This window comes from Sciurus vulgaris (genome assembly GCF_902686455.1).
Source record: "Sciurus vulgaris genome assembly, chromosome: 1".
Lineage (NCBI taxonomy): Eukaryota > Metazoa > Chordata > Mammalia > Rodentia > Sciuridae > Sciurus > Sciurus vulgaris.
In genome coordinates, this window is record NC_136461.1 from 19,058,177 (window position 1) to 19,086,103 (window position 27,927).

General features: G+C 51.7%; 1 protein-coding gene across 5 annotated transcripts; it reads left to right on the top strand.

Moving 5' to 3' along the window:
* The first annotated feature begins 382 nt into the window (after positions 1 to 382).
* ZDHHC18 (zDHHC palmitoyltransferase 18) lies at positions 383 to 27,880 on the top strand. Of its 5 annotated transcripts, XM_079114998.1 has the most exons (10): positions 386 to 1,000; positions 1,045 to 1,256; positions 18,976 to 19,125; positions 20,498 to 20,635; positions 20,751 to 20,799; positions 21,312 to 21,414; positions 23,159 to 23,271; positions 24,119 to 24,218; positions 26,533 to 26,610; positions 27,162 to 27,880. In XM_079114998.1, exons 1-9 carry the CDS (start codon positions 624 to 626, stop codon positions 26,572 to 26,574), a joined length of 1,284 nt encoding a protein of 427 aa, XP_078971124.1. In that variant the 5' UTR covers positions 386 to 623; the 3' UTR covers positions 26,575 to 26,610; positions 27,162 to 27,880. The 5 variants fall into 5 exon arrangements, with proteins under 5 accessions (XP_078971123.1, XP_078971124.1, XP_078971125.1 ...); XM_079114997.1 differs by lacking the exon at positions 26,533 to 26,610 and having other exon boundaries at positions 383 to 1,000; XM_079114999.1 differs by lacking the exon at positions 26,533 to 26,610 and adding an exon at positions 5,479 to 5,639 and having other exon boundaries at positions 832 to 1,256.
* The last annotated feature ends 47 nt before the right edge of the window (positions 27,881 to 27,927 follow it).

Below are 27,927 nucleotides of genomic sequence, written 5' to 3' on the forward strand. Positions count from 1 at the left end.
TTCTTATTTTTTATTTGGAGACAACATCTTGCTAAATTGTCCAGATTGGCCTGGAACTTGGGATCCTGCTTCAGCTCCCGAGTAGCTGGGATTACAGCCAGCCCACCACGCGGAGCTCTGGGTTCCATCTGGATTGGAACGGTGTGAGACTCCAAGAAAAGGATTTAGCTCAACTGTTTCTGGGTTCCTGACCTGGAACCCATGAGATGATCGGTGTGTTGTTTAAGTTTGTGGTAATTTGGTCCACAGCAGAACACGAATATATCCAGAATTCCTGCGGGGAGGTGAATCTCCGAGGCCCTCAGGCATGACCCCTGCATTATGGGCGAGAAACCTAGGAACCTCCGTCTGGGTCCGGGCCCAGGACAGAGCTGGGTGAGGGTAGCCAGAAAGTGGGCCTATTAGGGCATTTGAACTTTCGATGTGTCCCCCACTCTCAAACATGCCTACCCCCGGAATGCCTTCCAGTCAGTCCTCAGGGATGGGCGAAGCCTGGCTCTGGAATTATCAGTTGGGCCACCACCTGAATCTCGGCGCTTGGCACGGTGCCTGGCACACAGTGGGCTCCTAACAAACGGTTTGATTGCAAAGAAGAGAAAGAGCCCTCGAGAGCGCATCTGCTGATGGCTCCCGGTGCAGAGCTGCAAAAGGCGGCGCAGGGGCGCAGGACTCGCCGGGGTCCAGCTGCGTGCCGGGACCGCCTCGGCCGCGCCATCCCGGGCCCCGGCGGAGGGGGCGCTGCGGCGGGAGGCCGCGGCGGCGGCGGCGGCGGCGGCGGCGGCGGCGGCGGGCCGGGGGCGGGGCGGCGGCGGGGCCGCCCCCAGCGAGCCAGCGAGCGAGCGCCGCGCGCGCCGCCGCCGCCACCTCCGCTGCTCGGCCCGGTCCCGGAGCGGCCCGGCCGGCCCGCGGGGCGCGGAGCCGAGGCCCGCGGCCGGCCGCATGAAGGACTGCGAGTACCAGCAGATCAGCCCCGGGGCCGCCCCGCCGCCCGCCTCCCCCGGGGCGCGCCGCCCCGGCCCCGCCGCGCCCCCAGCCCCGGGCCCCGGGCCGGCGCCCGCCGCGCCGCGCTGGAGCGGCAGCGGCAGCGGCAGCGGCAGCGGGAGCCTGGGCCGCCGCCCGCGGCGCAAGTGGGAGGTGTTCCCGGGCCGCAACCGCTTCTACTGCGGCGGCCGCCTCATGCTGGCGGGTCACGGCGGCGTCTTTGCGCTCACGCTGCTGCTCATCCTCAGCACCACGGTCCTCTTCTTCGTCTTCGAGTGAGTTGGCGGCGCCCGCCGCGCCCCCTCCCCGCCGCGCGCCCCTCCTCCCCCGGCCCCGGCCCCACCTGCACGGCCCCGCCGGCCACCGGCCTCTCTCCCCTGAGCCTGCCGGCAGCCGCCGCTCCGCTCCAGCCCGTCCCGAGGCCTCCCCTGGCTCCCGCTCATCTCTTGTCTGCCCGCCTTGGTCCCCCTCCGCTTGTCAGCCACTGCCCTCGCCCGCTCTGCCTTGGTCCCCTGCCTTTGCCGGCCTCTGAAGGAACACCACCCTCCTGTGTCCTTTCACCGCCCCCAGTCTCCCAGACCAGCCCCCCAGGCCCCCGTGGTTCCTTCGGTAAGCCTGCTCTCTCATCCTGGACGTCTCTTGCCTTGCCCTCGCTCTCTCTGACCCCTCAAGGCATCTTTTCGTTTTAACCCTTCCAGACAACTTCTACATTTCTGTGTCCTTTGGCCGTGTACATACCACCCTGAATTTCCTTTCTTGCTCCCTGCAGCAACTCCCGGGGTCCCCTCTCCTTTCAGGCCCCTCCCTCTTTGCTTTCCCTGTCATGCTCCCTAGACCCCAAGGCATCCTCCCTCAAGCATCTTTGGGCCCCTCCGTCTGCCCCTTCCTTCTCCCTTTTCTTCCCTTAGCTCCCCCAGAGCTTCCTGTCCTTCCCTCAGCTCCCTGGACCCCCCAGATGTCTTCCAGGCCCCTGCCCCCATTCCTGACCTCATGGCTTTCTTTCCCTTCCTTGCATTCTGGAGCATTCCTCTGGTCTGTTCCACATCAGGAACAGCTGTGTGCCTTGTTATTTTTTTAAAGAAAGAATCCAGAGTGCTTTGGTGTGACAGGTCCTTTTTGCCCCATGGGCTTTTGACCTCTTTGTCTCCCCAGTGACCCGGAATTGTCCTGCACAGGATCTCGGTTTTATAGATGAAGGAGTTGGTGTTTATAACTTTACCAGGACCACATATGTGATCGGAAGTTTCCACCCCATCCTCAGTCTCTAGCTGAAGCCACCTGCCACTTGATTCCTTGTCGAGTCCTATGCATGCACACCCACTTCATGAGCCACACCTTCCCCCCAGCTCTCCTTATCTCTTGTGGTCCTCTTCCTTTATTATATATATAGTGTGTTGTTGAGAACTCTGTCTCTGGGGCCAGAAGCTCCACCTCACACTAATTGGGTGACCTCAGGGCAGTCACTTCACTTCTCAGAATCCCTGCTTCCTCATCTATAAAATGGGGACTTTAATAGTACCCATCCAGAAAGTGAGCATGAAATTGACTTGAGGTCACACATGCAGGCTTTTAGCCCAGGAACACACATCTGATGTTGGCTGCTGTTAGTATTTGTTGTCTTCACCAGAAAAACACTTCCCGAGGGCATGTGGCCATGGCGAAGCTGTCACAAAGACGCCAGTTCCCAGGTCCTTTTCCAGTTGCCAGATCATGTAACTGCAACCCAAGATTGCCCCTTGAAGCACGGTGAAGACTTCCTATAAATTGGCTTCTTCTTTTTACCCACTGAACACTCTGTTCTTTCTTTTTGAGTCTTTGTGGATAAAAGTTCAGGGATGATTTAGAAGCAGAAGCTCTGGATTTCCAACCCACAGAATGGCCCCTGGGCTGAATTTCAGATCTAGCTCTCTAGACCAGACATGTGGATGCTATGAAAGTGCCTTTTCCAGAAGCCCTGGGCTGCTCTCCTTGCTGTTGCCCAGGGCCGTGGCCCAGGCAGGAGGAAGCAGTGCTTGTTGTGGTTGGCCCTGTGACCTACAGTGAGATTCAGTTGTTCAGAAGCAGGACCTTTGCTGGCTGAGTGGGTAGCTTTGCTGGTGACTTATTTGTCCCCTGCCAGGGAGAAAGCAAGGACTTCCAGACTCAGAGAGCACTTGTGAATCATCTTGGCTTTTGTCTCTGCTTGTCCTTGTCCTTACTTGAGGTGGTGATTTGGCAGCAGAGTTTGGTGAGGACCTGGGTCTGGACCAGAGTGAAACCTTAGTAAGAACCTGGAGTGATAGAAGTGCCCTTAGTGAGGACAGGGAAGGAATGTGGAGATGCTCAAGCGCCCCCATTGCTCTGGGAAAAGGTACAGGTGGCCATCTCGGGTCTTTCCTGCTGTGAATGGTTGTGCTTTCTTGTTTGGTTTGGTGGATCGTTGTGTCCGCCTCCTGGCTTCTGCCTACTTCCCACCCCGACCTAGCAGCTGGAGTGCCCCTTTGACTCCTGGCTTTCTGGGTAGGAGCCAGAGCTCTGGTCCCTGCTCCCCTTCTGTCTGCTTCTTCCGCACTACCCTGGTGTGCATTCCCATCCTGGCACCTCGGGTCCTTCACACCACTTGGAGTGTCCTTCCTTCAGGTAGCCTCGTGACTTACTTGCCTTTCCACACCCTTGCCTGTCATCCATACTAGATGGATACTTGTTTGGTAGTGTCCTGCCTGTCTTTATACATGAGAGGTCTCACTGGTGTGACCTCAGTGCCTAGGACCAGTGCCTGGTATATGGCAGGTACTAAACACAGCAGCTACGGCTTGAATGAATGAATGGGCAGATCATTTGTTGGGAGCCCGGAAACTGTCTGTTGCTGGCTGGCTGAGTGAACTTGAATCTAGCTGTGGGCCCAGGAGTCCCCCTCTAGAAAGTCAAGAGGCTAGGACTTCCTGTTTCTTGAAGGTTCTACAAGCTCACGTCTTCTCCGTCCCCCAGAGAAGTCTGGTTGTGCATGAGCTGGATGAGTTGCCAAGTGGGTGACACCGAGGGTCTGGCTGGTTCTTTTCGAGAATCAGACCTGGGAGCACTGAGATCTGTGGAGTAGCGCATGGGCCTCTTGGAGCCCATGTCCTTGGCAGTCCCTGCTCCTCAGGGGAAAGGCCTCTGGGGAAGCCACAGCACCTGATGCTAGAGGCTTCAGAAGTCATGTGCAGATGCCCACAGTTTGCTCCCTGCCTCTGTGCCGGCTCCTGGACCATTGGCTGTCCTCAGGCCTCCAGTCATTTCCAAATAGTTGCTCCCCACTCCACTAGTCCACTCTGTCTCTAGGAGGGAAAGCAGCACATGACAGTGATTAATATACTATGGGCCTCACAGTCAGTTCTGACTTGGTCCTCATTTAGCCTGAGCTGTGTGACCTAGACAGGTTACCTAAGTTCTTTGAGCTTTAGTTTCTTCATCTGTAAAGTAAGAAGCATAACTTCAGAGGGTCACTGTAAAGATGTCTGTTTGTTTGTTTGGTACTGGGGATTGAACCTAAGGGTACTGTACCACTGAGCTACATCCTCAACCCTTTTTATTTTTTACTTTGAGACCACATCTCGCTAAGTTGCTGAGGCTGGCCTTGAACTTGTGATCCTCCTGCCTCAGCATCCTCCTGCTTGCCCTCCTGCCTGGTGGAGGAGGAACATGTCCATCTAGCAGGGATGGGTTGTTTTGAGCCAACTAGGGTCGGGGGGCCTGACAGGTTCCCTTGGAGTTACTGTCCCTTGGGTGACCGTGGCCGTGACTGACGGTGCTGTTGCCCCCAGCTGTCTACTCATTCTGGTTTCAGCTTCGGTATCCTTCAGGGAGCCTCTCCCTTCCCCTGTTAGCACACACGGCACTCTGGTGGCCTTTCCCTGTTTACGTGTTTTTTCCCACTAGACCATAAGCCTCATGGGATAGGGACTCTTGTCATATTTATGGCCATCACTCCTGCTGTTTATTAAAGTGTTGCCTGGCACAAAGAAGGACTCAGTAAATATTTGTGGAGTGAGTGACGAGGTGAATGAATGAACATGGCCGTGGGCAGTTCATCAGAAGTGATGGTCCACTTAATTCTTAATGCTGCCTGGAGCCCTGTGTTTTGAAGGATCCTGAGGCTGCAGCTAAGCACAGGGGTTCAGAGTGCTGGGATCTGAGCTTGGTGTAGTAGCATGACTGTAGACCCAGCATCTATAGTGGGGGCATCACTGGAGCCTAGACAGGAGTTCAAGCCCACGTGGGGCAATGTAATGAGACCCTGTGTCAGTGGGAAAAAATAAAAAGGTGCTGGGATCTGTTGATCACGTTGCATGAGCTCAGCGGGGAAGTGCAAGAATCGATTAGTGATGTCTGTTATGGGCACTCATATGGGAATAGCTGCACTCACCCGGGAGCCATGCCTCAGCCTCAGCCTCAACTCTATTCAAGAATGTGATACCTAGTGCTCCAGGGAGTCCTTGGGATATCTGCTGATCTCTCTCTCTCCATCTCTCTTTCTAGCTGTCCCTACCTGGCTCGCAAACTGACCCTGGCCATCCCCATCATTGCTGCCATCCTCTTCTTCTTTGTCATGAGCTGCCTGCTGCAGACAAGTTTCACTGACCCCGGGATCCTGCCCCGGGCCACTGTCTGTGAAGCAGCTGCCCTGGAGAAACAGATTGGTAAGGCTCATTTATGCTACCAGCTGAATCTGTGTCTTCCCCAGCTCCACGTTCCTGGACTCAGAAGGAGGCTGTTTCTCTTCTAATACTTTGCTAGGAACTGGGGATACATTAGTAAGCAAGGCAGATGAGTGTGGACACTAGAGTAGCAAGAGCCAGATGATTAACAAGCAAGAAATGCTAGCTAGCCAAGGCTAGGGATGTGGCTCAGTGGTTGAGTGCCCCTGGGTTTAATCCGCAGTACCAAAAATAAATAACAACAACAGCAACAAAAGAAATGTTGGCCGAGAAAGACTGTGTTGTCAGCCAGCATGGAACTGTGCTTCCTCAGGCCCAGGCACTATGTTAATCTCTTCACATGCATGATCTTATTGAATGTCCCAATAATCCTATGAGATGTACTGTTGTTATTCCCCTTTTACTGATTGGTTAAATTGAGTCACAGATAGATTAAGTAAATGGTCCAGGATTACACAGCAAGTGGGAGAGTTGGACTGAGAGCCCAGGGAGTCCGGCTACAGCCCTCCTCTTAAATAGTCACATATCCATTCATTCATTCATCAAACATTTATTGAGCTCCTGCTGTGTGCCAGGCACTTTCTAGATGCTGGTGCTACAGTGGACTTAACCCTTGTCCTCATGGAGCTGACATTCCAGGGGAGGAGAAAGACAGTAAACAAATAATTAAATGTCCAGGATTCAGACAGAGAGAGGAGGCAGAGAAGACGAGAGCTGGGGCGGGCACAGGGTTTTAAACAGTGTGTTCAGGGGAGGCCCTGGGAAGGCGGTGACAGCTGAGCAGAGGTATGGGCCTGTGGAGACAAGGCTTGGTGAAAGGACAGCGGAGGGGCACAGTGGACGTGGGGCTTGGGAGGGTCAGGAGGCCTCTAGGTAGGAGTATGAGGACCTTCAAACAGTGAAGGGAGAAACCCAGGAGGGTGAACAAACTGAGTGGATGTGAGGGACAGCAGGCCCCTCATGAGGCCCTTGATTCCTCTTAGCCTGCTGTCAGGTTCCCCTGGACTGCTAGGCCCTGGAGACAGGGCCTTAATCTCAACTTGCTTCACCCCACCTCCTTCCTGCTGAGAAGTGACGTGGGTGTTTGCACACCTTGGGGGTTTCCGGTTTGTGGCTGGTTCCTTCCTCTCACTGGGTAGCATTCACACAGGCTTTTAAATGCCCAGCTGGCCCTGAAGAGATCTAGTGGCCTGTAAATATCAGAGCCCTGCTGCGCCCATCACTGGAGATAATTTCACTAATTCTCTGGAGCAGCTTGGGAGGGCCACAGGGAGAGGGTGTTCTCTCCAACTTTTGTCTGTTGTCTCATTCCCTCGCCCAGGCCCGTCTGCAGCCACACCCAGGGCTGCTGCCTGACTGTCATCTCCATCCAGCTTCCTTCCCTTTGTACCCCCAGCCACTGGCCACACAGTCTCCTAGATCCAGCTCCTTCAGTATCACTGGATCTGACCCCTGCTGGTGCACCTGGCAGCCAGGAGGCCCAGCACCTGCTTTCTCCTTTCCTGCAGGTCAGGGCTAATCATAAGGCAGGATTATTGTCCTACTCAGCTGGACTCAGAGGTCTGACTGCCTGGAATCCTCTGACCTCCTGTGAGTTGCTCCGGTGATAATGACAACAGTAATCCCTGTGTTTGGGGAGAGTGTGACCATTTGCTCAGTGCTTTCCCTCCATTATCCACACAGTTCTTCACAACATCCAATGAAGGTGACCCTGTAGGCCAGGAGTGCCACACGGACATTGAGCAGGTGATCACAAGGCAGGGGGTGAAGGAACAGAGATGAAATGTGTCCTCACCCCCGAGCCCCTTGCTTTGTCTTCTGACATGGAGGTGGGGACACATTCCCTCCATCCTCTGCACTCCGGTGTCCTGTGCTTTGGGAGCCCCGCTGACCCTGGCAAAGCCAGACCATCCACAACCTTCCCACATGCTGTGAGATACACGAGTGGCTTGTTCACCTTGTCATGTGGAAAGGTCAGTGATGTTGGCTGACAGGGTGGATGAACCACTAAGAATGAGCCTCCAGGAAGATGCTTCTTGCTGCCCGCGGGGCCTGGTCAAGAGATGGTTGGCATGTCTCCCACAGAGGCACTGTGGCTTTGTGCCTTTGTGTGGGAGTTCTACATGCTGCCTCCTTACAGCAGAGGGGTGAGGAATCTGAGGTGTGCCCTGGCTGGGGGTTTCCAGTGTAGGTCAGTGCACAGTGGAAGGCCTGCCCACCACAGGCAAGGTCAGGTTTTGGGAGAGGATCGCAGGAATCAGATGTATCTTCCACCTGAAGGACTTGGAGTGGCTTCCTGGAGAGGTTGACAGTTGAGTCAAGCCTTGAAGTTTGGGTGGGATTCAAGCACAGGAAGATGGAGGAGAAGGGGCCTCCAGGAAGATGGAACAGAGAGAAGAGAGGACAAGAGTGGGAAGGAGGAGGGACGGGGTCACTGAGCAGGCTGTGTAGACCGTAGCAGGTGAGGACACTGCAGTTGGAAGGATGGGGTGGAATCAGCTTGTGGAGCTCAAGGCTTGCTTTTGAGAACAGTCAAGTCTGAAAACAGTATCTTTGGGACCTTTGAGTTCTTAAGCTAGAACCGCAGCCAGATTTTGGGGTGTGGCCAGGAGGCTTCTGATCAAAGTGGAAATGTTTTCTTCCTAAGGATTAAGGCTGTGGGACCTTTCTGAGAGGCTGAGGATCTACTCTGAGGCGGTGGTCACAGATGCACCGATTCCTGGTCCGAGGCCCACGCAGACAGTGCAAACTCCTCCTCCTCCTCTCACCCCTCCCCCAAACTGGGGATTGAATTCAGGGACCCTGCACCCCTGAGCTACTCTCTAGCCCCTTTTTATTTACATATTTTTAAGTTTGTTTTGCAGTCCTGAGAATTGAACCCAAGGGCATTCTATGACTGAGCTACAATGCCAGCCCTTTTTAGATTTTATTTCAAGACAGGATCTCACTAAGTTGCTTAGGGCCTCACTAAGGGCCTCAACTGAGGTTGATCTCCAACTTGCAATCTTCTTGCCTCAGCCTCCCAAGTTGCTGGGATTACAGGTGTGCACTACTATTCCTTGCAGCAGTATAAAGGTTTTTCCCAGTGATAAACCCAGGGGTGCTTAACCACTGAGTCACACCCCCAGCCTTTTTTTTTCTTTTTTCTTTTTCTTTTTTTTTTAAATTTTGAGTCAGGGCCTGGCTAAATTGTTGAGGCTGGCTTTGAACTTGAGATCCTCCTGCCTCAGCCTCCTGAACTGCTAGGATTACAGGTGTGTACCACCATACCCAGCTAGTATAAAGTTCTTTCTTCTGCCCCAGAGACCAGCAGCTTCTGTCCTGTAGAAGTCCAGGGCACCTATCCATTAGGGTAACCAGCTCCTTCTAGTTTGTCCAGGACTGTTATGTTTTAGCACCAAAAGTCTAGATCATCCCAGGCAAACAGGGGCAGCTGGTCACCCAAATCTGAAATCTGGACTTGTCACCTGGTGGCCATGTCACTGGATCAGCCTGCAGGCTCTGAACAGTTGGAAGAGGTAGAGTGTGGGACTAATATTCCCGAGAAGCTCCTGATCTGATGAGAAACAGCAGAGACATCTGAGTTTGAGGGACAGATGCACACCTAGACCCAGCTAGACCCAGCTGCACTCGTGGGCAGATGCGGTCTTGCCTGTGTGCTCCTGCGTGCCAGCTCACAGCCATCCTGTCCGTCTCCCTGTCTGGTCCTGAAGGCCACTTCCCAAGGCAGCCCCCCTCACCTTCCTCCTGGCTTGGCCCAGGCTCTTCTGGTCAGGCCCCCAATCCTGGTCTCACCCTTCAGTTGCAATTGTCTCTCAGAGACCCAAATTTGTCCCCGGCCCTCCTGAACTGGGCTCGTGGGTGACTCCTGGGGCTCTCAGCATTGTTTCCTGTCAGTCATGGGCTTCGCCCTTCGTGTTTCCTGCCCTTACTACATCCACACGTACCTTCATTTCCCTAGTATTTTCCTTTAAATGGCTGACTTTTAAATACAGTCACACCGCATTCCATCGTTTTCGTCAGTGACATATTATAAAGGACTGTAGTCCCATAAGGTCCTATTGTCTAATGACGTCTTGGTCCTCTTTGTTTGTGTAAGTACATGGGATGGTGCTCTCACAGCGAGGAAATCACACCTAGTGATGCAGTGACACACTTCTTGGAATGTAACCCTGTCCTCAGGCAGCATGGGGCTGTATATTTGAAAGGAAAATGTCTGTCACCCCTGTTAAGTGGTGAAAAGCCAGACTCAACTTCCTTTCCATAGAAGATAAATCACATAAGCAAAGGCCGTAATGCTAGGGGTTTCCTGGTGGTTGTCTGTGGAAAGCCATCCCTTGAAGTGCAGGAGGTTCAGGGTGCCAGGTATTAAGAGGGGAGGTATTCCCCTTGATGGAGTCTAAGGCTTGAAAGAGTCACGAAGGGAATAATTTCTCATCACGTCATGCGTCCCGGCAGGAAACAAATCATCCATCTTCCTGAATGTTCGCTGGCAGGGGCGGAGCCAGCAGGAGGAAGCCAGCTGCACCCCTCCCGGCCCCTCATTTCCTCCCACTCCCCAGTACCCGCAGCTTTGCCTGTGCTCAGGCCGCCCCCTCTGCTCTCATGCCCTCTCGCCCCAGTGAGCCTGCGGCCTCGTTCTCTCTGGTCCAGCATAATCGCCACTTCTGTTGACTTGCACGCCGCCTCTGTCTCCACTCTGCTATTCCCTGCTGTATTCTCAGGGCATCACATGTAGACAGCAGCATCAGGAATTGACTGGTTGTGGGTTAGGCCTTGCGTTATGTCATCTAATCTGTGAAGTCTCACGGGGTTGATACGGAGGTTCCAGGTGCTAAGCAGCTTCCTCAAAGTCACAGGCTGACAAGTTGGCCATACCAGGTTTCAAAATGAGGGGGAGACCATGAGATGAGGCTGGTCCAGAGTCACCGCGTGGGGCGTTGACTCAGTGCTTGCTGCCTACTCCTCTACCTGACTGCCCTCAGGCCGAGCTCTTCCTGTATCCCCAGGCCAAGCACTTCACTTGTAGGTGACAGGGCTCTGGGAATGAACAGAGTGGTCTTATGGGGATTACAGTGACCCAGCCCTAAGACCTGGGCACTGTGGCTGACCTTGAGCTGGCTCTGGGAGCTGGGAGACCCCAGCCCTGCAGCTGTTACCACGTAGGTGGTGACAGTGGGGCAGTAGGCAGTCAGGGGCTCCCCTCACTTAAGCCTTCTCCTGAGGGGTTGGGGTGGAGCTGAGTGGTAGACAGCTTACCCAGCATGCCTGAGGCCATGGTTCCATCCCCAGCACTGGAAAAAAAAAAAAAAAAAAAAAATCCTTTCCATTAATCTAGTGCCAGCCCCGAGTGGCTTCCACACCAGCTCTGGGCTTTAATAACAACCTTAGCCATTCATGACCTGCAGCATGTCCCTTGTCAGGAGAAAGGTATGAGGAAATACATCTGCATCTCACAGCCATTCGCTAGGAGAGGATGAGTCCCTTCCCGCGTGATGAGATCCTCAGACACTTTAGATACCCCTGTAGAAGGGGCAGGGGGCCTTGCTAGCACAAGAGCATCTTTTTGGGGGGTGAGAGGTCTGGGAAGAACCTGACATGGCAGAAGGAGCCCTGGAGCAAGCAGGTCTTAGGTTCCTTAGTGCAGGAAAGCATCTCTCATGATCAGTCCCTCCTCCTTGAACAAATATTTTTTTGAATACCTGCATGTGCCAGTCAGGCACAGGGTGAGCAGATATCTTTGACTTATCTCTGTGTACTTTCTCCTTACCTGTCACACCCAGGCCTTACGCAGTAGCTTGCACAAAGTGGGCACTCACGTTTAAAAGATGAACAAAAAATGCCTTGGGAGGCAGGGATTCTAAGTTCAGTACTGCCTTACTCTGCTGGAGTGAACTCTCCTGTCAGCAGAATGTGGGCACTTGTCCTCTTGCCTAGCCTAGAGCATTCTCTGTGATCCAGTGAAACAGGGAATGTTGGTACACCTTGAAGTTGTGTTTGTCTATCAAAGCTCAAGACTTGGGGGGGGGGGGTAGAGCACTTGCTTAGCATGTCAATCCCCAGCACCCTATACACACACAAACGAACCAGCAACAGGAAAAAACCCCATGATCCTACTGGAAAAAGAGAAAACTACAAAAGAAACTGATGAGCAATTTGTTGAGAATAAAAATGGCATCATTAGAAAGAAAGAAAGAAAGAAAGAAAGAAAGAAAGAAAGAAAGAAAGAAAGAAAGAAAGAAAGAAAGAAAGAAAGAAAGAGGAAAGAATAAAGAAAGAAAGAAAGAAAGAAAGAAAGAAAGAAATAAAGAAAGAAAGAAAGAAAAAAGAAAGAAGAGAAAGAAAGAAAGAAGAAAGAAAGAGAGAAGAAGAGAAAGAGAAGAGAAGAGGAAGAAATAAAAGAAAGAAAATTAGGAGGCTCAGCCTTTTGGTCAGGAATGGCCCAGGGACTTGCTACAGATGCTAATAAGCTGCCATTGGCCATAGCCGCTGGGAGGAGGCCCTGAAGGAGGATTGTGAGGCTGAGTCTGGGCCAGTGAGTGGTCAGCACTGTTTGGCCTGAGAACAGGCAGCGGGACAGCTGCTCCTGCAAAGCCTCCTTTGACCCAGGTCCAGCGACCTCCGTTCCCCACCTGGCTGGTACCCGCGCTCTGCCTCCCTGTCTCCGGACCGTCTAAGGCAGTTGTGTGAGTAGAGCTTTACTTCCTCTTTCTCAGAGTTTTAAATGGAAAGAGGCCTTGTTGCTGGAGGCCAGAACATGCTGGTCAGAGCTCCCTGCCTCCCTTGGGGAAGAGTCGCAGGCTCCCCTCTCTCCTGGGAAGGACCACTGGGAATCCAGTGAGGATTCTGGTAACTTCTCTCAGTGCTGAAGAGGGCCTGTGGCTTCCTTCACTCTCAGATAAGTAGTAGTCTGAAGGTCTCGTGACTCCATGTGTGGAATGTAAAGTTTCATAGAAGAACAATAAGAGTAATGGCTAAGCCAACCCAAGGCACACTCCTGTAATCCCACCATTTGGGCAGCTGAGGCAGGAGGAATGCAAGTTCGAGGCCAGCCTGGGCTACTTAGTGAGGCCCTGTCTCAAAATAAATTATGGCTGCTATTTATAGGCTGGGCATTCCTAATCTGAAAATCCAAAATCCAAAACGTTTTGAGGCTGACATGAAACCAGGGTGGAAAATTCCACACTTGACCACACTAAAAATATTGTGTAAACTTACTTTGAGGCTGTGTGTATAAGGGACATATGAAACATAAATGAATTTCATGTTTAGACTTGGGTCCCATGTCTCAGAGATCTCATTATGGAATGCAGATAATCCAGAATCCCAAAAGAAAAAAAATCCAAAGCAAAGATTCTTCCAGCGCATCTGTGGGTGATTCTGGGCCTGCACTTGTGTTGGGAACGGAGGGTGAAAGATTAGGAAGGAAGATGACAACCAGACCTGGAGACTAGTCAGGTAGGGATGAGAAGAAAGAAGATGTCTGCAAAGAGACTCCAGACTGGACTTTCTGCTGCCGCCACTATGCGACCTTGGGCAAATACCCTAACCTCTCTGTTTTTTCAGCTCTAAACTGAAGAGGTTAGAAGAGCCAAGCACAGTGGTACACATCTATAATCCTAGAGACTCGGGAAGTAGAGGCAAGAGGATGGCAGACTCCAGGCCAGCCTCAGCAACCTAGTGAGACCTGATCTCAAAATAAAAACGACTGGGGATGTAGGTGAGTGATAGAGTGCCCCCAGGTTTAAAAACAAATAAACAAAAAAGTCAGCAAAGGGGTGTTTACCAAGTATATACTCAGAGGCTGTGTTAAAAGCCCCGCCAGCTCTTGGATTGTGCCATTGGTAGAAATGAGGAACCAGGCAGGGATAAATAGCACCCTCCAACACACTTTACAGTCTCCCGAAAGACCACAAACCCAGACTTTGAAACTGGTTTGCATCTGGGTTCTGCTGTGGACTAGCTGTGTGGCCTTGGGCTCGCCACTCGACCTTACTGAACAAGTGTCAGCTGTAACCTGGAGATGAGGAGCACGATCTTACCTTGAGGGGATGTTTTCCCGAGGGAAGGAGGTATGTCTGCAGAGTGCTCTGCACATAGCGCTCAGCGAAGTGTCCCTTTCCCGCGCCGCTTCCCTTCCTCCTCTCCGCCGTTCTGAGAGCTGACAGTGGTAACCCACACTTAATCCTTGTGACAACCCTGCGAAGTTCAGCGATTGGGTACAGGGAGGCCAGATGATTTCCTCACACGAGTATCAGGAGAAACCCAGGCAGTAAGAAGTGGAACCAGGATTCATACACCATTCTGCCTTTTATTCCTGTTCTACAGATGAGAAATGGAGGCACAGAGATGCTCACCTGACTCAGCCTCACATAACCAGTCAGTGACCAAACCAGGTTCCCGAGGGTATCCATTGACCTCTAACCCCTGCCGTCTACCATGCTGTTTTTTGTTTTTGAGACAGGGTATTGCTTTGTTACCCAGGCTGGCCTCAAACTATGGACTCAAGTGATCCTCCCACCTCAGCCTCCCCCACAACTAGGACTGCAAGTGTGCCCCCACCACGCCGGGCTCATGCTGCGGGTTTTAAGGAGGTGCACAGAGGCTGGGTTCCATTTTAAACATGCCGTGGTCAAGGTGGTGGTGACTAGCCAGGAGCAGTGACACACACCTGTAATCCCAGTGACTCGGGAGGCTGAGGGAGGAGGATTGCAAGTTCAAGTCCTGCCTCAGCAACTTAGTGGGGCTCTAAGTGAGAACCTGTGTCAAAATGAAACACTAAAAAAGACTGGGGATGTGGCTCGGTAGTAAAACATCTGTGGGTTCAATCCCTTGTACAAAAAAAATAGTAAGTGCTGGTGAAGTGACCTCACGGAAGTCTGTCCGGCAGCCGGCAGCGTGAGACTGGAGTCTCTGTGGGCCACCAGTGCATGCCGGGCACTTAGAGTGGTGCCCGGCACATTGGTGGGCACTCAGCGCGTAATCATGGGAGGCAAGCCGCCACACTGAAGGCTGGGAAGTGGTGACTGGGGGCACAGTGAGAGCTGGGAATCCCTGGCTGCCCCGTGTGACTCTCAGGCTTCTGTGTGGGAAGGAGCCACTGCTCTGGGGACTTTGTTCCTCTGTGGCCTGAGGTACCTAGAGGCTTAATGGGTAGAACCTTGGACTTTGCACATGGCAGACCTGGGTTCAGATTCTTGCTCTGCTAATACGCCGGCTGTGGGACCTCCAGTCTGTTGCTTCAGCTTTTCTTGTTTTCTTGTTTTTCTCTTTCTTATTTTTTTATGGACGTATAATGAGTTTACCAAAAGTCTGCTAATTATAAGTGTTCTCTTGGGTGCGTGTGTGTTCACAAGCCGAACACACGAGATCAGTGCCAAAATAAAACACTGTATATGACCACCATTTCAGGAGCCCCCTTTGTGTCCCTTTCGGACTACTGTCCCCGCCCCCAAGGATAACTTGATTTCTAATCAGTAATACTGATTACTTTTGCCTGTTTTGAACATTTTGTGATTTGAGGTGTCTGGTTTCTTTCTGTTCTTTCCCTTTCTTTTAAAAAAAAAAATTTTTTTTAGCTGTTGATAAACCTTTCATTTTATTCATTTATTTATATGTGGTGTGGAGAATCGAACCTAGTGCCTCACACTTGCTAGGCACACGCTGTACCACTCAGCCACAACCTGAGTCCCGTTTCTTCCCTTTTTTTGTGATTTGAACCTAGAGTGCTTTATCACTGAGATACATCTCCAGCCCTATTTATTTATTTATTTATTTATTTATTTATTTATTTATTTATTTATTTATTTATTTATTTATTTATTTATTTATTTATTTTGGACGCCAGGGATTGAACTCAGGGGCACTTGACCACTGAGCCTCATCCCCAGTCCTATTTTGTATTTTATTTAGAGACAGGGTCTCACAGAGTTGCTTAGTGCCTCGCTTTTGCTGAGGCTGGCTTTAAACTTGTGATCTTCCTGCCTCATCATCCTGAGTGACTGGGATTACAGGTGTGTACTACTATGCCCAGTGTAGTGTCTGGTTTCTTTATGTGATATTTATAAGAGTTGTTTATATTGTACGTAATAGAGAATCATTCATTCTCATTGCTGTTTAAAATTCTATTGTGTAAATATACTTTAAAAAAAAAATCTGTTGGGATATTTGGGTAGTTCCAGAGTTTGCCTGTGATGTGAATTATTGCTGTGAGCACCCTTGTACACATCCCTGGGCACCTGTCACCTCATGTACACTTCCTTTTGGTGGATGGAGCAGAGTAGATGAGTGCATCTGCCAAAGTGGAAAGTAGTCATAGACGTCAAGTTGCTTTGCTTTTTTTTTTTGGAACATTTTCTTTCTTTCTTTCTTTTTATCTTTATTTGTATTTATTTTTTTAAATTTATTTATATTGTAAACAAATGGGATACATGTTGTTTCTGTTTGTACATGGAGTAACAGCATACCATTTGCAGAATCATACATTTACATAGGGTAATGATGTTTGATTCATTCTGTTATTTTTTCCTTCCCCCCACCCCTCCCACCCCTCTTTTCCCTCTATACAGTCCCTCCTTCCTCACCCCCTCCCACCCCCCATCATGTGTCACCATTCGCTTATCAGTGAGATCATTCGCCTTTTGGATTTTTGAGATTGGCTTATCTCACTTAGCATGATATTTTCCAATTTCATCCATTTGCCTGCAAATGCCATAATTTTATTATTCTTTATAGCTGAGTAATAATTCCATTGTATATATATATACCACAGTTTCTTTATCCATTCATCAATTAAAGGACATCTAGGTTGGTTCCACAGTCTGGCTATTGTGAATTGAGCAGCTATGAACATTGATGTGGCTGTATCTCTGTAGTATGCTGATTTTAAGTCCTTTGGGTATAGGCCGAGGAGTGGGATAGCTGGGTCAAATGGTGGGTCCATTCCAAGTTTTCTAAGGAATCTCCACACTGCTTTCCAGAGTGGCTGCACTAATTTGCAGCCCCACCAGCAATGTATGAGTGTACCTTTTTCCCCACATCCTCTCCAACACCTATTGTTGCTTGTATTCTTGATAATCGCCTTTTTATCAATACTCGGTATTTTTAATTTTTTTCATTTTAGCCATTCTGGTACATGTGTAATAATAGCATATTATGGTTTGAAAATTGTATTTCCCTGCTGATTAATGAATATAATAAGCACCTTTTTATGTGTTTATTGGCCATTAGAACAACCTTGTTTAGGAAATGCCTGCTTATGTGTTTTTCCACATTTGTATTCTGTTGTCTGACTTTTCTTACTGACTTACTGGAATACTATCTAGATAGAAGTCCTTCATGAGATAAATATTTTATAAATATTTCCTCCTACTCTGAAATTGCCATTTCATTCTTTTAATGATATCTTCAAGGAACAAAATTCATTTTTCTTCTTCTTTTTTTTTTTTTTTAAGTTGTCAGTGGACCTTTACTTTATCTATGTTATGCTGGGAATCAAACCCAATATCTCACACATGCTAGGCAAGTGCTCTACTGCTGAGCCACAACCCCAACCCAGGAACAAAAATTCTTAAAAGTGCTTTTGCCAGGCACAGTGGTGCACAACTGTGGTCCCAGCTATTCAGGAGGCTGAAGCACGAGCATCATAAGCTTGAAGCCAGCCTCAGCCACTCAGTGAGACCCTATCTCAAAATAAGGGACTGGGGTTACAGCTCAGTGGTGAAGCACCCCTGGAACCAGTCCCTAGTACAAAAGAAAAAAAAATTAATAAAATATTAAAAAAATAAAAAGGTCTTGGAGCTAGGCATGGTGACACATGCCTATAATCCCAGTGACTCCAAAGGCTGAGGCAGGAGGATCACAAGTTCAAAGCTAGCCTCAGCATCTTAATGAGATTCTGTCTCTAAAAAATAAAAAGGGCTGAGGTGTGTACACCCCTGGGTTCGAATCTCCAGCACCAGCACCAAAAAAAAAAAAAAAGAAATAAAAAAAATTCCTATGCATTAACCATCTAGATCCAGTGATGTAATTCTTAATAATGTCTTATTTATGTCATATGTATATATTCTTTTTCTTTTTTAGTTATAGACGGACACAGTACCTTTATTTTATTTGTTTATTTTTTTATGTGCTGCTGAGGATGGAACCCAGTGCCTCACACATGGTAGGCAAGCGCTGTACCACTGAGCCACAACCCCAGCCCCCGTATATTTTTATTAAACCATTTCCCAATATATCATAGAGAGTTTACTCTTAAGTATTTCAACACACATCTTCAAAATTTAAGGCACCTCCTATACAACCCGTTATTCCATTGTCATACCTAGGGAAATTAATAGTTCCCTTTTTTTGGTACTAAGGATTGAACCCGGGGTGCTTATCACTGAGCTACAACTCCAGCCCTCCTCAAGCCCTTTTTTAATTTTTTAGTTTGAGACAGGGTCTTGCTAAGTTGTTGAGGCTGGCTTTGAATTTATTATCTTCCTGCCTCAGCTTCCTGAGTTGCTGGGATTACAGGGGCCACCACTGTGCGCAGCTAATAATTCCCTAATTTTTAACCCAGTCAGATTTGCCTACTTGCCCTCCAAATACCTTTTGTTGCTGTTGGACTTTTTGTTTTGTTTCTTTTCTCAAAACAAGATCCACTCAAAGATCATGTATTACATTTATTTATGTCTTTTTTAAAAATATTTTTTAGTTGTAGATGGACACAATATCTGTTTTCTTTTTATTTTTATGTGGTGCTGAGGATGGAACCCAGTACCTCGCACGTGGGAGACAAGCGCTCTACCACTGAGCTCCAGCCCCAGCCCTGTGTCTTTTCTTAATGTTGAACCATCTCTCCTCTTTTTATAAGTGACATTGACTTTTTGTTAGAGACCAGACCAGTGGTCTGTGAGGCGTCTGGTTTTAGATCTGATTGTTTCCTCGTGGTGTTTACTTTGTTCCTCTATCTCCTGAACCTTCCGTGAACTGGGACCTAGATCACACTTGATAGGATGTGCCTGAACTTATCTCACTCAACTTTCCTGGGGACTCCATCTCTGGTGGCCCTTCTCAGAGTTGAGCAAGGCTAGCAGGAGTGTGAGGAGCTGTGTTAAGCGTCAACAGAGTGCCTGCTGCATGAGAAGCCTCAGGACCTGGTAGCAGCTCTTCATATTTGTCCCTGCCTTAGGCCAGGAACAGACACACCTCCATTTGTTCCTGGGACAGTTTCCCTGAGGCTTCTGTTGTGGCCAGGCAGCAGGGGCTTCCATCTGGCCAGGTCCTGCCCTGGGCTGCCTGGGTACCCTCTACCTTTCTCTCTTACTGCCCTCAGACAACACAGGCAGTTCCACATACCGGCCGCCCCCTCGGACGCGGGAGGTGATGATCAATGGGCAGATGGTGAAGCTCAAGTACTGCTTCACCTGCAAGATGTTTCGGCCGCCCCGGACCTCACACTGCAGCGTCTGCGACAACTGTGTGGGTGAGTGGGAGGCCTTGGAGGGATGCAGGGATGCCTGATACAGACTGAGTCCTGGGGACAGCAGGTCATGCATAGGGCATGGTGGGCAGTGTCTGAAATCCAGGGCGGGGCAGGAAGTCTGGTTTGCTCAGATTTGCCTTGACGGAGGATTGGCTCTGAGTGTAACCAGTGGCATCAGGATTGGCAGGTCCCTTAACCCCCAGCTCTGAAGTGTGGGGCAGACAGAGACCTTGAACATTTCTCCTGGCTTCGGTTGGTCCTCAGTCATCCAGCTTCTCACACTTCATACATTTGGACCGGAAAGAGAATGGTTTACCACCCAGCGGCCCAGGGCCAGCGGTACTGTAGACTTTGCTGTGATTCCCAGTGTTGGGGAGGGTCTAGGGTCAAGCTGGTGAAGTGGTGAGGATGTAACTGCGACTGGAAACTGCACCCCGACCCACACGTTAGTGCTTGCTTTGTCTCCTTGCCCTGCTCTCCAGAGGCTGTGCAGCTCTGATGGGGACCCAAGGAGGTCCCCTGGGAGTGGGCCATACGGGAAACACTGTGCAAGGACCCAGGTGAGCTGAGCCATGGTGACAGTGCACAGTTCTCAGGGCAGTGAGCTCACTGTGCCAGCTCAGCACGTCCCACGCGGGAGAGCAGTGGGGAACACCCATGACGGCAGGCAGCACAGGGGGTGACTCAGTGGGCGTCACTCACCCCTGAGAGTCTGCCCCACCCGCCTCCTCTAAGGGCACTAGTCTTGGCCTGAAGCCTGCAACGGGTTTGTGACCCACATTCCCACAGGGACTTTCCTCACCAGTCTGGGTGTGGCCCACCCCAGGGACATAGCCCTGGTGTGAGCTCAGCCCTGGCCCAGATGCCTGCTCTCTGAGAGGTACATAGCGGCCCAGCCCCTCCCTGGACCTCTAGTCCTAGAAGAGGGGACAGGGTCATTGGCTGATGGCATGTGGCTGAAGTAGCAGGTCAGGCAGCCTGTACTTTTTGTAGGTCATTGTCCCAAGGACAGTGATGGACCCTGGGGACTCAGCACTGTATGAGGTCCCACAGCCCCTCTCAGGGCTTATAATCAAGCAGGGCCAGTTAGCCAGTCTGGTGATCATGACTAAGTATCTAAACACACATGGGCCCAGTGCTGTGAAGAGGAGCAATGGAGCAGACAACAGGGGGCCTCCACCTAATCTGGGGGCCCAGGGGACTTTTTAAGGAAGTGGCTTCGCAGGCAGTGGGAACCAGTGCGTGGCAGACCCAAAGCCAGGCGTGTCTGAGGGACGGAGCCTGCTGGTATGGAGAGCGGAGGGGTTGAGGACTCTAGACACCCGTGCTGCTGGAGGCCAGACACACTAACCCATCCCCTGGCCTTTTCCAGAGCGGTTTGACCATCACTGCCCCTGGGTGGGCAACTGTGTGGGGAGACGGAACTACCGCTTCTTCTATGCGTTTATTCTCTCCCTCTCATTCCTGACGGCCTTCATCTTCGCCTGCGTGGTCACTCACCTGACTCTGCGTGAGTTGGAGGGAGGGCAGAGGGAAGCAGGAGGGGCTGAGTGGCAAGCTCAGTGGGGTCAAGGCCTGGGGACACCGCCCCTCTGAGCTGTGTCTTCTTCTGTTTCTTCTCCCAGGCTCTCAGAGAAGCAACTTCCTCTCCACTCTGAAGGAGACACCAGCAAGATATCCTTTGTTAGCTGGGTGGGAACCAAGGCCCCTGCCCTGGAGCAGGTCCCCGGAGGGAGCAGTGGAGTCTGTATCTGACCCCTAGAATCCCATGGACCAGCTGCTTCTGTTCATGCCAGGCTGGGGCCCATCCTAAATGGGGTGGCTTGGGGGCTGAGTTGACTGAGAACTCCCAGGAAGCTCTGTCCCATCTTCAGGGACCTGAAAGAAAGCACACTGAGCTCCCTGGGCTGTGTTATGTCTGAGGCTCCACATTTGGGATCCTCAGTTTCCTCTGCTGTCCATCATCCCACTCTTGTCTTGTTCTGGAGGGAACTCCCTACCCCTCCTGGGGACCAGCAAGTGATCCTGCTGAGAAGTGGTGACTGGGCCACAGAAAGCTTCCAAAACTTGTCACCTGTCTGGGAAGTAACTCCAGAGAAGGATGTTGAGAAAGGAGGAGTGTGGCAAGCTCCCAGGCCCAGGGAGGCTCCCACCCCGCTCCTCCGTGATGTCCTTGACTGTCCCACTGTGCTGGAGTTGGTGATCTGCTTCTTCTCCATCTGGTCCATTCTGGGCCTCTCAGGGTTTCACACTTACCTCGTCGCCTCCAACCTGACAACTAACGAGGATGTGAGTAAGGCAGAAGCTGGGCCAAGGGAGCCTGGGGTGGCCAAGGGCAGCCCTGCCTGGCAGACCGCCGGGGCAGCCTGGGTGGAGGTGAAGGGTGGCCAGACCTGTTCCCCGGCCTGGAACTCTCTATGCGAGCTCCTGGGATCCCCACGTGCTTTGGCCCCTCAGTGCAGCCTCCTGAGTTCCCCAAGTTCTGCTCAGTGCCCCGCAGAGGCAGCACTCATGGCTGGCCAGTGCGTGGCCGCTTATGGAATCCCTGAAGTCCCCATCATCTCTTCAGGTCCTTTTGCCTAGCCTATGCAGAAGCGCAGGAATGCCTTTCCTCTACTGGATGGCTGAGAGATGTGCCTCAGGGTCACACGGCTGCGAAAGGGCAGAGCCAGGGTCGGTGCCCAGAAGTCACAGCCCTGCTCTCCTCTGCCATGCCACACCTGCAGGCAGCAGTGCTGTGACTGTGGCTCCCTGAGGCTTTCATATTGAGAACTGCAGAGAGGGCAGTGGGGCTCCACTGACCCTCCCTCCCCAGCTCCAGACCTGCTCTCCCCTCCCCATCCTCCAAACAATAAAAAGCAACCAGAGCATGTGCTCCCTGGTTCACCATCTGATACTGATCAGAGGCCATGATCCAAAGAAAACACATTCCATGACCTCGGCCTCTCATCTGGGGAAACAAAATTCAACACGCATGACGGTATCCTGTGCTGGGTGATTGGCAAGAGCAGAAATGACATCAGCCAGCATGTCCCAGAGTGGTTTCCTGGGTGCTGATTCTGTAGGGTATTTCCAGCTTAAGCAAAAGGAAGTGCTACAGCACGATAAGTTTAGGGCCATTTGGGTTTTAGTTAGGCAGGTCTTCACTGCTAAACCCCTCAGTGCCTTTGATAGCAGACTTCACAGGGTTAGAGATCGGCCAGATTTTGTCTAATGATTCACTAGTCTGAGAATTAGTAGTATTAGCTTAGAATTAATATTGTCCCTGTTTTTCAAATGATGACAGACTGAGAAATGATCTGCCCAGGATTATGTAGCTAGTGAGTGGCGGGGTCAGGGTTCACAGCCAGGTCAGCCTGAGCCCTGTGCATTAAATACTACCCAGAGGAGGGAGAGATTGACCCATAGACTTTCCTCTGGAGACTTCTCTTTGGTTCTATTGTCTTCTGTCCTGGTTAAGGCCTTCTGATCTCTGCTGGGGACCCCTGACATCTGGTGGTCTCCCACATTGTCATTGAATAATCTGTGTTAAAGACATGTCCCTCTAATAGTTCAACCAGAACTGGTTTCACAGTTGGTAGACTTTCCCCAGCTTCTAGAAAACCAGACATTCATACCTGTGATCTCAGTTACTTGGGATGCTGAGGAAGGAGGATCACAAGTTTAAGGCTAGCCTCAGCAACTTAGTGAGAGCTTATCTCAAAATAAAAAATAAAAGGACTGGGAAATGTAGTTTAGTGACAAAGCACCCCTGGGTTCAATCCCCAGTATTAAAAAAAAAAAAAAAAAGCAAGCAAGAAAAAATGGACCCCCAAAAAATAGCTGTGGGCTTTAGCTCACTGGTAAAGCACTTGCCTAGCATGCATGAGGCTCTGACTCCAATACCCAGTACTGGAGTTGAGGGGGAAGGTAGGGGTAGGAATCTAGGGTAAAGTGTGTGCTTAATATGCACTAGGCCCTGGGTTCAATCTCCAGCATCATGTTTTAAAAAAAAAAAAAGTAGAGCTGACCCAGGCCTCCTTCATGCTTGCAGATCAAAGGCTCGTGGTCCAGCAAGAGGGGCGGTGAGGCCTCTGTCAACCCCTACAGCCATAAAAGTATTATCACCAACTGCTGTGCTGTGCTCTGTGGGCCCCTACCTCCCAGGTAAGCCCAGGGTGCAGGAGAGAGGTCCCAGTGGAGGGAGGCTGTGTAGGTCCACAGATCCACGTCCTCACGGAGGTTCTGGACCTTGACAGACTCCTCCCTACACTAGACACCCTCTGCCCACTGTCCCATGCAGAATGCATTCCACATTTGTCACATAAAGAAATTTGTGCAAGTTTGTCATTTTTGGTCACATGAACTCTTTGTAGGAAAAAATTAAGTACAAAATATTAAGGACTATTAGATATTCTATATAATCCTACCCTCAGGGATGATCACAGGGACTGTTGTGGCCACACTTGAACAATGCTGCCTTTCCAGGTGGCACTGGGTGGGGTGTCTACCCTGCTGGGAAGTTCCCTGTCCATCTTGACACCAGGGGGCACCAGAGCTCCAGAACAGGAGTGAAATTGCTGAGGACACTGCTAGGACGAGACCTGCCTGCACGGTCCTCTGTTCTCCCCCATCCTTGCAGTGCTTGGTCCCATCCAGTACTCCTGTGACCTGTCCTGCATAGTGGGGAAGGGACAGCAGGAATTTCACAATTTCCAGATGCTTATGCCTTGCTTTTCCCTCACCTGCAGCTTGGCTTGTTAGCCAATCAGACAGGTGGGTGAGTTTGAATTAACAGTGGATAAATGTTGTGGCCAAAACTAGGTGTCCAGAGACAGAGAGGCCTTTCAGAGGGAGCACCTTAGCCCCAGACAGAGAGCAGCTTCCCTTTCCTCAGCCTTGCTAGGACCAGTCTTTCCCTGGCCAAGCGTTGACGCTGCCATCTAGCTCCTGGCCTGGAGCTTTGGCATTGGACGCAGTCCTCATGTATCATTGTGCCCTTGTGTTTTGGAAGCCTGATTGACCGGAGGGGATTCGTGCAGTCTGACACCGTGTTGCCCTCGCCCATCAGAAGTGATGAGCCAGCCTGTGGAGCCAAGCCAGATGCCAGCATGGTAGGAGGCCACCCTTGAATGCGGCTCAGTACTTGGTGCCTGCTGGCCTGTCCACCCCTCCGTATTCGCCTGCCGCCCTCCACACCTGCCAGGACCCTCCCCATTCCATCCAAGGGAAACAGAGCTGCCAAAGACTGGAGTCTTTTCGTATTTATTTTCCACTCTGCGTGGCTTTTCCTGAACCATTCCCTGGCTGAACCCTCTGCTCCCCAAACCCAGGTTCCCACAGCCTTGGGCCCTAGGTCTCAGCTGATCAGTGACAGGAATGATAGGAGAGCCAGAGCCTCAGGAGGCCACAGGGGACTATGTGAAGTCTCCGCCAGTGCCAGGGTGAGCCTGTGTGAGAGAGGGCGTGAGCTGAACGGGAAGCCTCCCAGGTGGGCCACTGCCTGGGCCTTGCTGAGCTGGGGCCTCAGGTGAAACAGGACTACTGAGCAGCAGCTCTGGACCTGAGACCACAGAGAGGAGGTATCAGTGGGCTGCTTTGGTGTGGGGCTCCTGCCTTCTCTTTATGATGATCATTGTTCTTTCTACTATTGGGGGTTTCGGTCTTTTGTTTGTTTGTTTGGAGTTGACCAATAGGATGGGGCTGGGGTTCCAGTGGGAAATGGGGGGGCAGCCAGCCAGGCAGCCAGAACCTCAGCTCCTGTAGAGTCCTGGGCAGCACAGTAGGAAGGGGGTCCTGACCCTTGCCCTGCCCGTGGAGGCTCTCTGAAGGGTCCCAGGCTGCCCTACTATGTGTCTCCCAAGTCAGGGCTGGGGGTAGACGGGTTATTCTCATGCTGGCAATACTTGAAATGGGTTTATTACTGCTGGGTATTTTGCACAATTTTATAGACCTCTTTTCTACATAGCCTTTTTTAAGTGGAAAAAGTAGTCAGTCATGTTGCTATCTGTGTAGTGGCCAGGTGAAGGGGTATCAGCAGGCTAGTTGGTTTTAATAAGTTTATTACAAGAGACCTTCTGGCTGTGAGTGCATGTGTGTGTGCGTGTGCTTGTGTGCTCTTGTATGAGTGTGGCTGACTCCCACATCCCCTGGGCTGCCCCTTTTCCTTGCTCCCCCCTTGGATTCAGGAGCAACTTAAGCCATGGGACAGGGAACATGCATTGGTCACAGGAGACCCCTGTCCTCCCACTGGGACTCAGACCCCATCCTCTTTTCCTCCTCTATGGACTTCAGACAGCCAGGGACTGGGGACTCTACCACCCATCTCTTGCCACTCAGCCCCCAGGTTAGGCTTCCAGCTAAGACCTGTCCAGACAGGCTGAGGCTGGGTGTGGTGGGTGGGGTGATGGCTTTGAGGAGTGGCCCCATTCATCCTAAAGCCACACCCCCTCCTCAGAGCTCTAAGTGTGGGACCCAGTGCCAGGGACGAGAGGACAAGGTGTTTCTGCCAGCTGGGGGCTTCCACCCAGAGAATAGGAAGGAAGGAGCAGGATGGGCCAAAAGGCCTGTGAAGGGTGACCTAAATCTGGGCCAGAAGCTCCGAGGATGTCCCTCCTGCTGGAAAATGTAGTTTCTTATCAAAATAGAGAATTACTGAGAGCTGGGGATATAGCTCAGTTGGTATAGTGCTTGCCTCGCAGGCACAGGGCCCTGGGTTCAATTCCTAGCACCACACAAAAAAAGAAAAAAGAATTATCCCCTAGCCTCCTCCTTGGCCCTTCAAGTGGGCTGAAGCCCTTGGAAAGTGACATAGGAAGTCACCGGATCTTGTCCTTCCTTGCTCCAGAGGCCAGAGTCACAGAACTGGAAAGTGGCCCCAGCAGAGGGCCCTTCTGGGAGAACCAGCTTCGCCCCAGCCTCAGGACCCGGGCCCTCATGCAGTGACCCTGGGAGGTGGGGAGGAAGCTGGCTGGAGGATGGGGCTCCCACCTGCCTTTTATTTAAGCCAGTATTCTTTGTTTCTGCTTGTAATAAAACTTTTGTTTTTAAGAGTTGATTTGCTTTGGTTTGGTTTTTGTTTGCTTTTCCTTTGCTCAGGCAGCTGGCAGCCCTGGGTTCGTTCTTGTCTTCCCTGGGGAGACAGAGAGAAAGGTCTGACTGAAGTTCCCCTCATGGAGCTCTGTCTGTGGGAGGCAGAGTAGAGGAGGCTGTGGCGAAGCCCTCCTGTCCCCTCTTCACCCCCTCCCCCTTCCCCTGCCTCAGAGGCTTGGAGCCCTCAGATGCTCCTCAGATGCTAAGGAAATGTTTGAGATGGTGGATTCCAGTTTGTGAGCAGAGCCTCCCTGGCACCCCCCAACCCCCGCCTGGGCAGTAGGGCCCAGCCAGACAACTCGTAACCCTGGCCCACCTCTCTGGTATCTCCCCCAGGAGGACACCTGTCAGGATTTTGCCATCTCCTGCACAGCCTGAGGGGAGCTAACAGGCCTCTTTGCAGAGGGTTAGCTGGTAAGACGTATCTCGCCGGCGGCCAGCACTGCCCGCTCCCCTCACACACCATTTCATCCTCACCGCATGCCTCGCCAACCCCATGGAGCCCATCCATCTGTCCGTGTGTGGTGCGGTGTGTGTGCTGGTGGTGGCAGGTCCCCAGGGCTCCCCTTGAGCGGAAGGATCTTAGTCCTGCCCTGGGCTGGGCTGAGAAAGTGACTTCTCAGAGCAGCTGTCCTGCTGGACAAGGAGGTGAAGGGTGAGGTTGGGGAGGATGCGGCACCTTCTCTGAGGTGCCTGGGCCTGTCACGGTGGTGTCCTGGTGTACAGGGGCCCTTGGTCACTAACACTGCTGGTCCTGGCTTTCTGTCCCTGCTGAGCTTTCTCTCACCTGCCTGTTTTCTCTCCTGCTTGGTTGCCTGCTGCCCAAGCCCTGGCCCTTCTCTGATGGAGAGGCAGGCGCTGTGGCAGCCCCTGTCCCCACCATGGGCCCCTTAGGTCCCCTCTCTCCTCCCATCCTGCTAACCCTCTCTCTTCTCCTTCTTTGCCGTCCTGCCCGGGATCTCCAGTGTGTGCAGGGGCTTAAGGACCTCCTGAGGACCGCTGCTCTCTGCCTCTCCAGGAGTGGCCTGGGGGGAGCCAGGCACCCGGCACCTCCACCTGCCTAACCTGTGGCCCACCTGCCACCATCTGTGCCTACAGGCTCTGCCCCCGCCTGCCCTACAGTGTGTGCTCTCTAGGGCCCCCAAGACGGGGCGGGGTTGGCCTCTGCCCCACCCCCCACTCCATGCTGGCCAGAGTGTAGGAAGCCATAATGCAGCCGTCAGCACAATACCTGTAACATGATGCTGAAACTCCCTCCCTTCCGCCCCTTCCTTCCCCTTCCCCAGATTTGTGAAGTGTCAAGACTCTTCAGGAATCTTGCCTTACAGCCTGCACCCCCCACCAAATCAGGCATAGCCATAGTCAAGCTGAGCAGGTTTCATAAGGAGCCGTCTGGGGTGTTGATGACGCTGCTGAACAAGTTTGGTGACTGTTCTAAGCACAACCAGATTGACACTGTTCCCACGGCCCCATCCCCTCCCCCAGTAGGTAGGATGCAAGGAGGGAGCCTGTATCCTTTGCCCCAGGCACTGAGGGATGGAGCTGGCTCTGCACAGCACCCTGTTCCTTAGAAGACCTAAAGGAAACCAGGCCAGGTGTAGGAAAACCAGCTGAGCCCAGGGCTGGGGGCTGCTTGTCTGCAACCTTTTATAACCAAAATAAAGATTCCCCTCTTCTTGCCATACCCTCGACTGTGCTGCTTTTTACTTTGGGGCTGTGGGGAATGCAGAA

What these genes read in the sequence shown, in the direction of transcription:
- ZDHHC18 (XM_079114997.1), top strand. Translation starts at nt 624, where the DNA reads ATGGCTCCCGGTGCAGAGCTGCAAAAGGCGGCGCAGGGGCGCAGGACT. An exon ending in CGTCTGCGACAACTGTGTGG is followed by an intron (nt 19,126 to 20,497) that starts GTGAGTGGGAGG and finishes GGCCTTTTCCAG; the next exon opens with AGCGGTTTGACCATCACTGC. An exon ending in GGTCACTCACCTGACTCTGC is followed by an intron (nt 20,636 to 20,750) that starts GTGAGTTGGAGG and finishes TTCTTCTCCCAG; the next exon opens with GCTCTCAGAGAAGCAACTTC.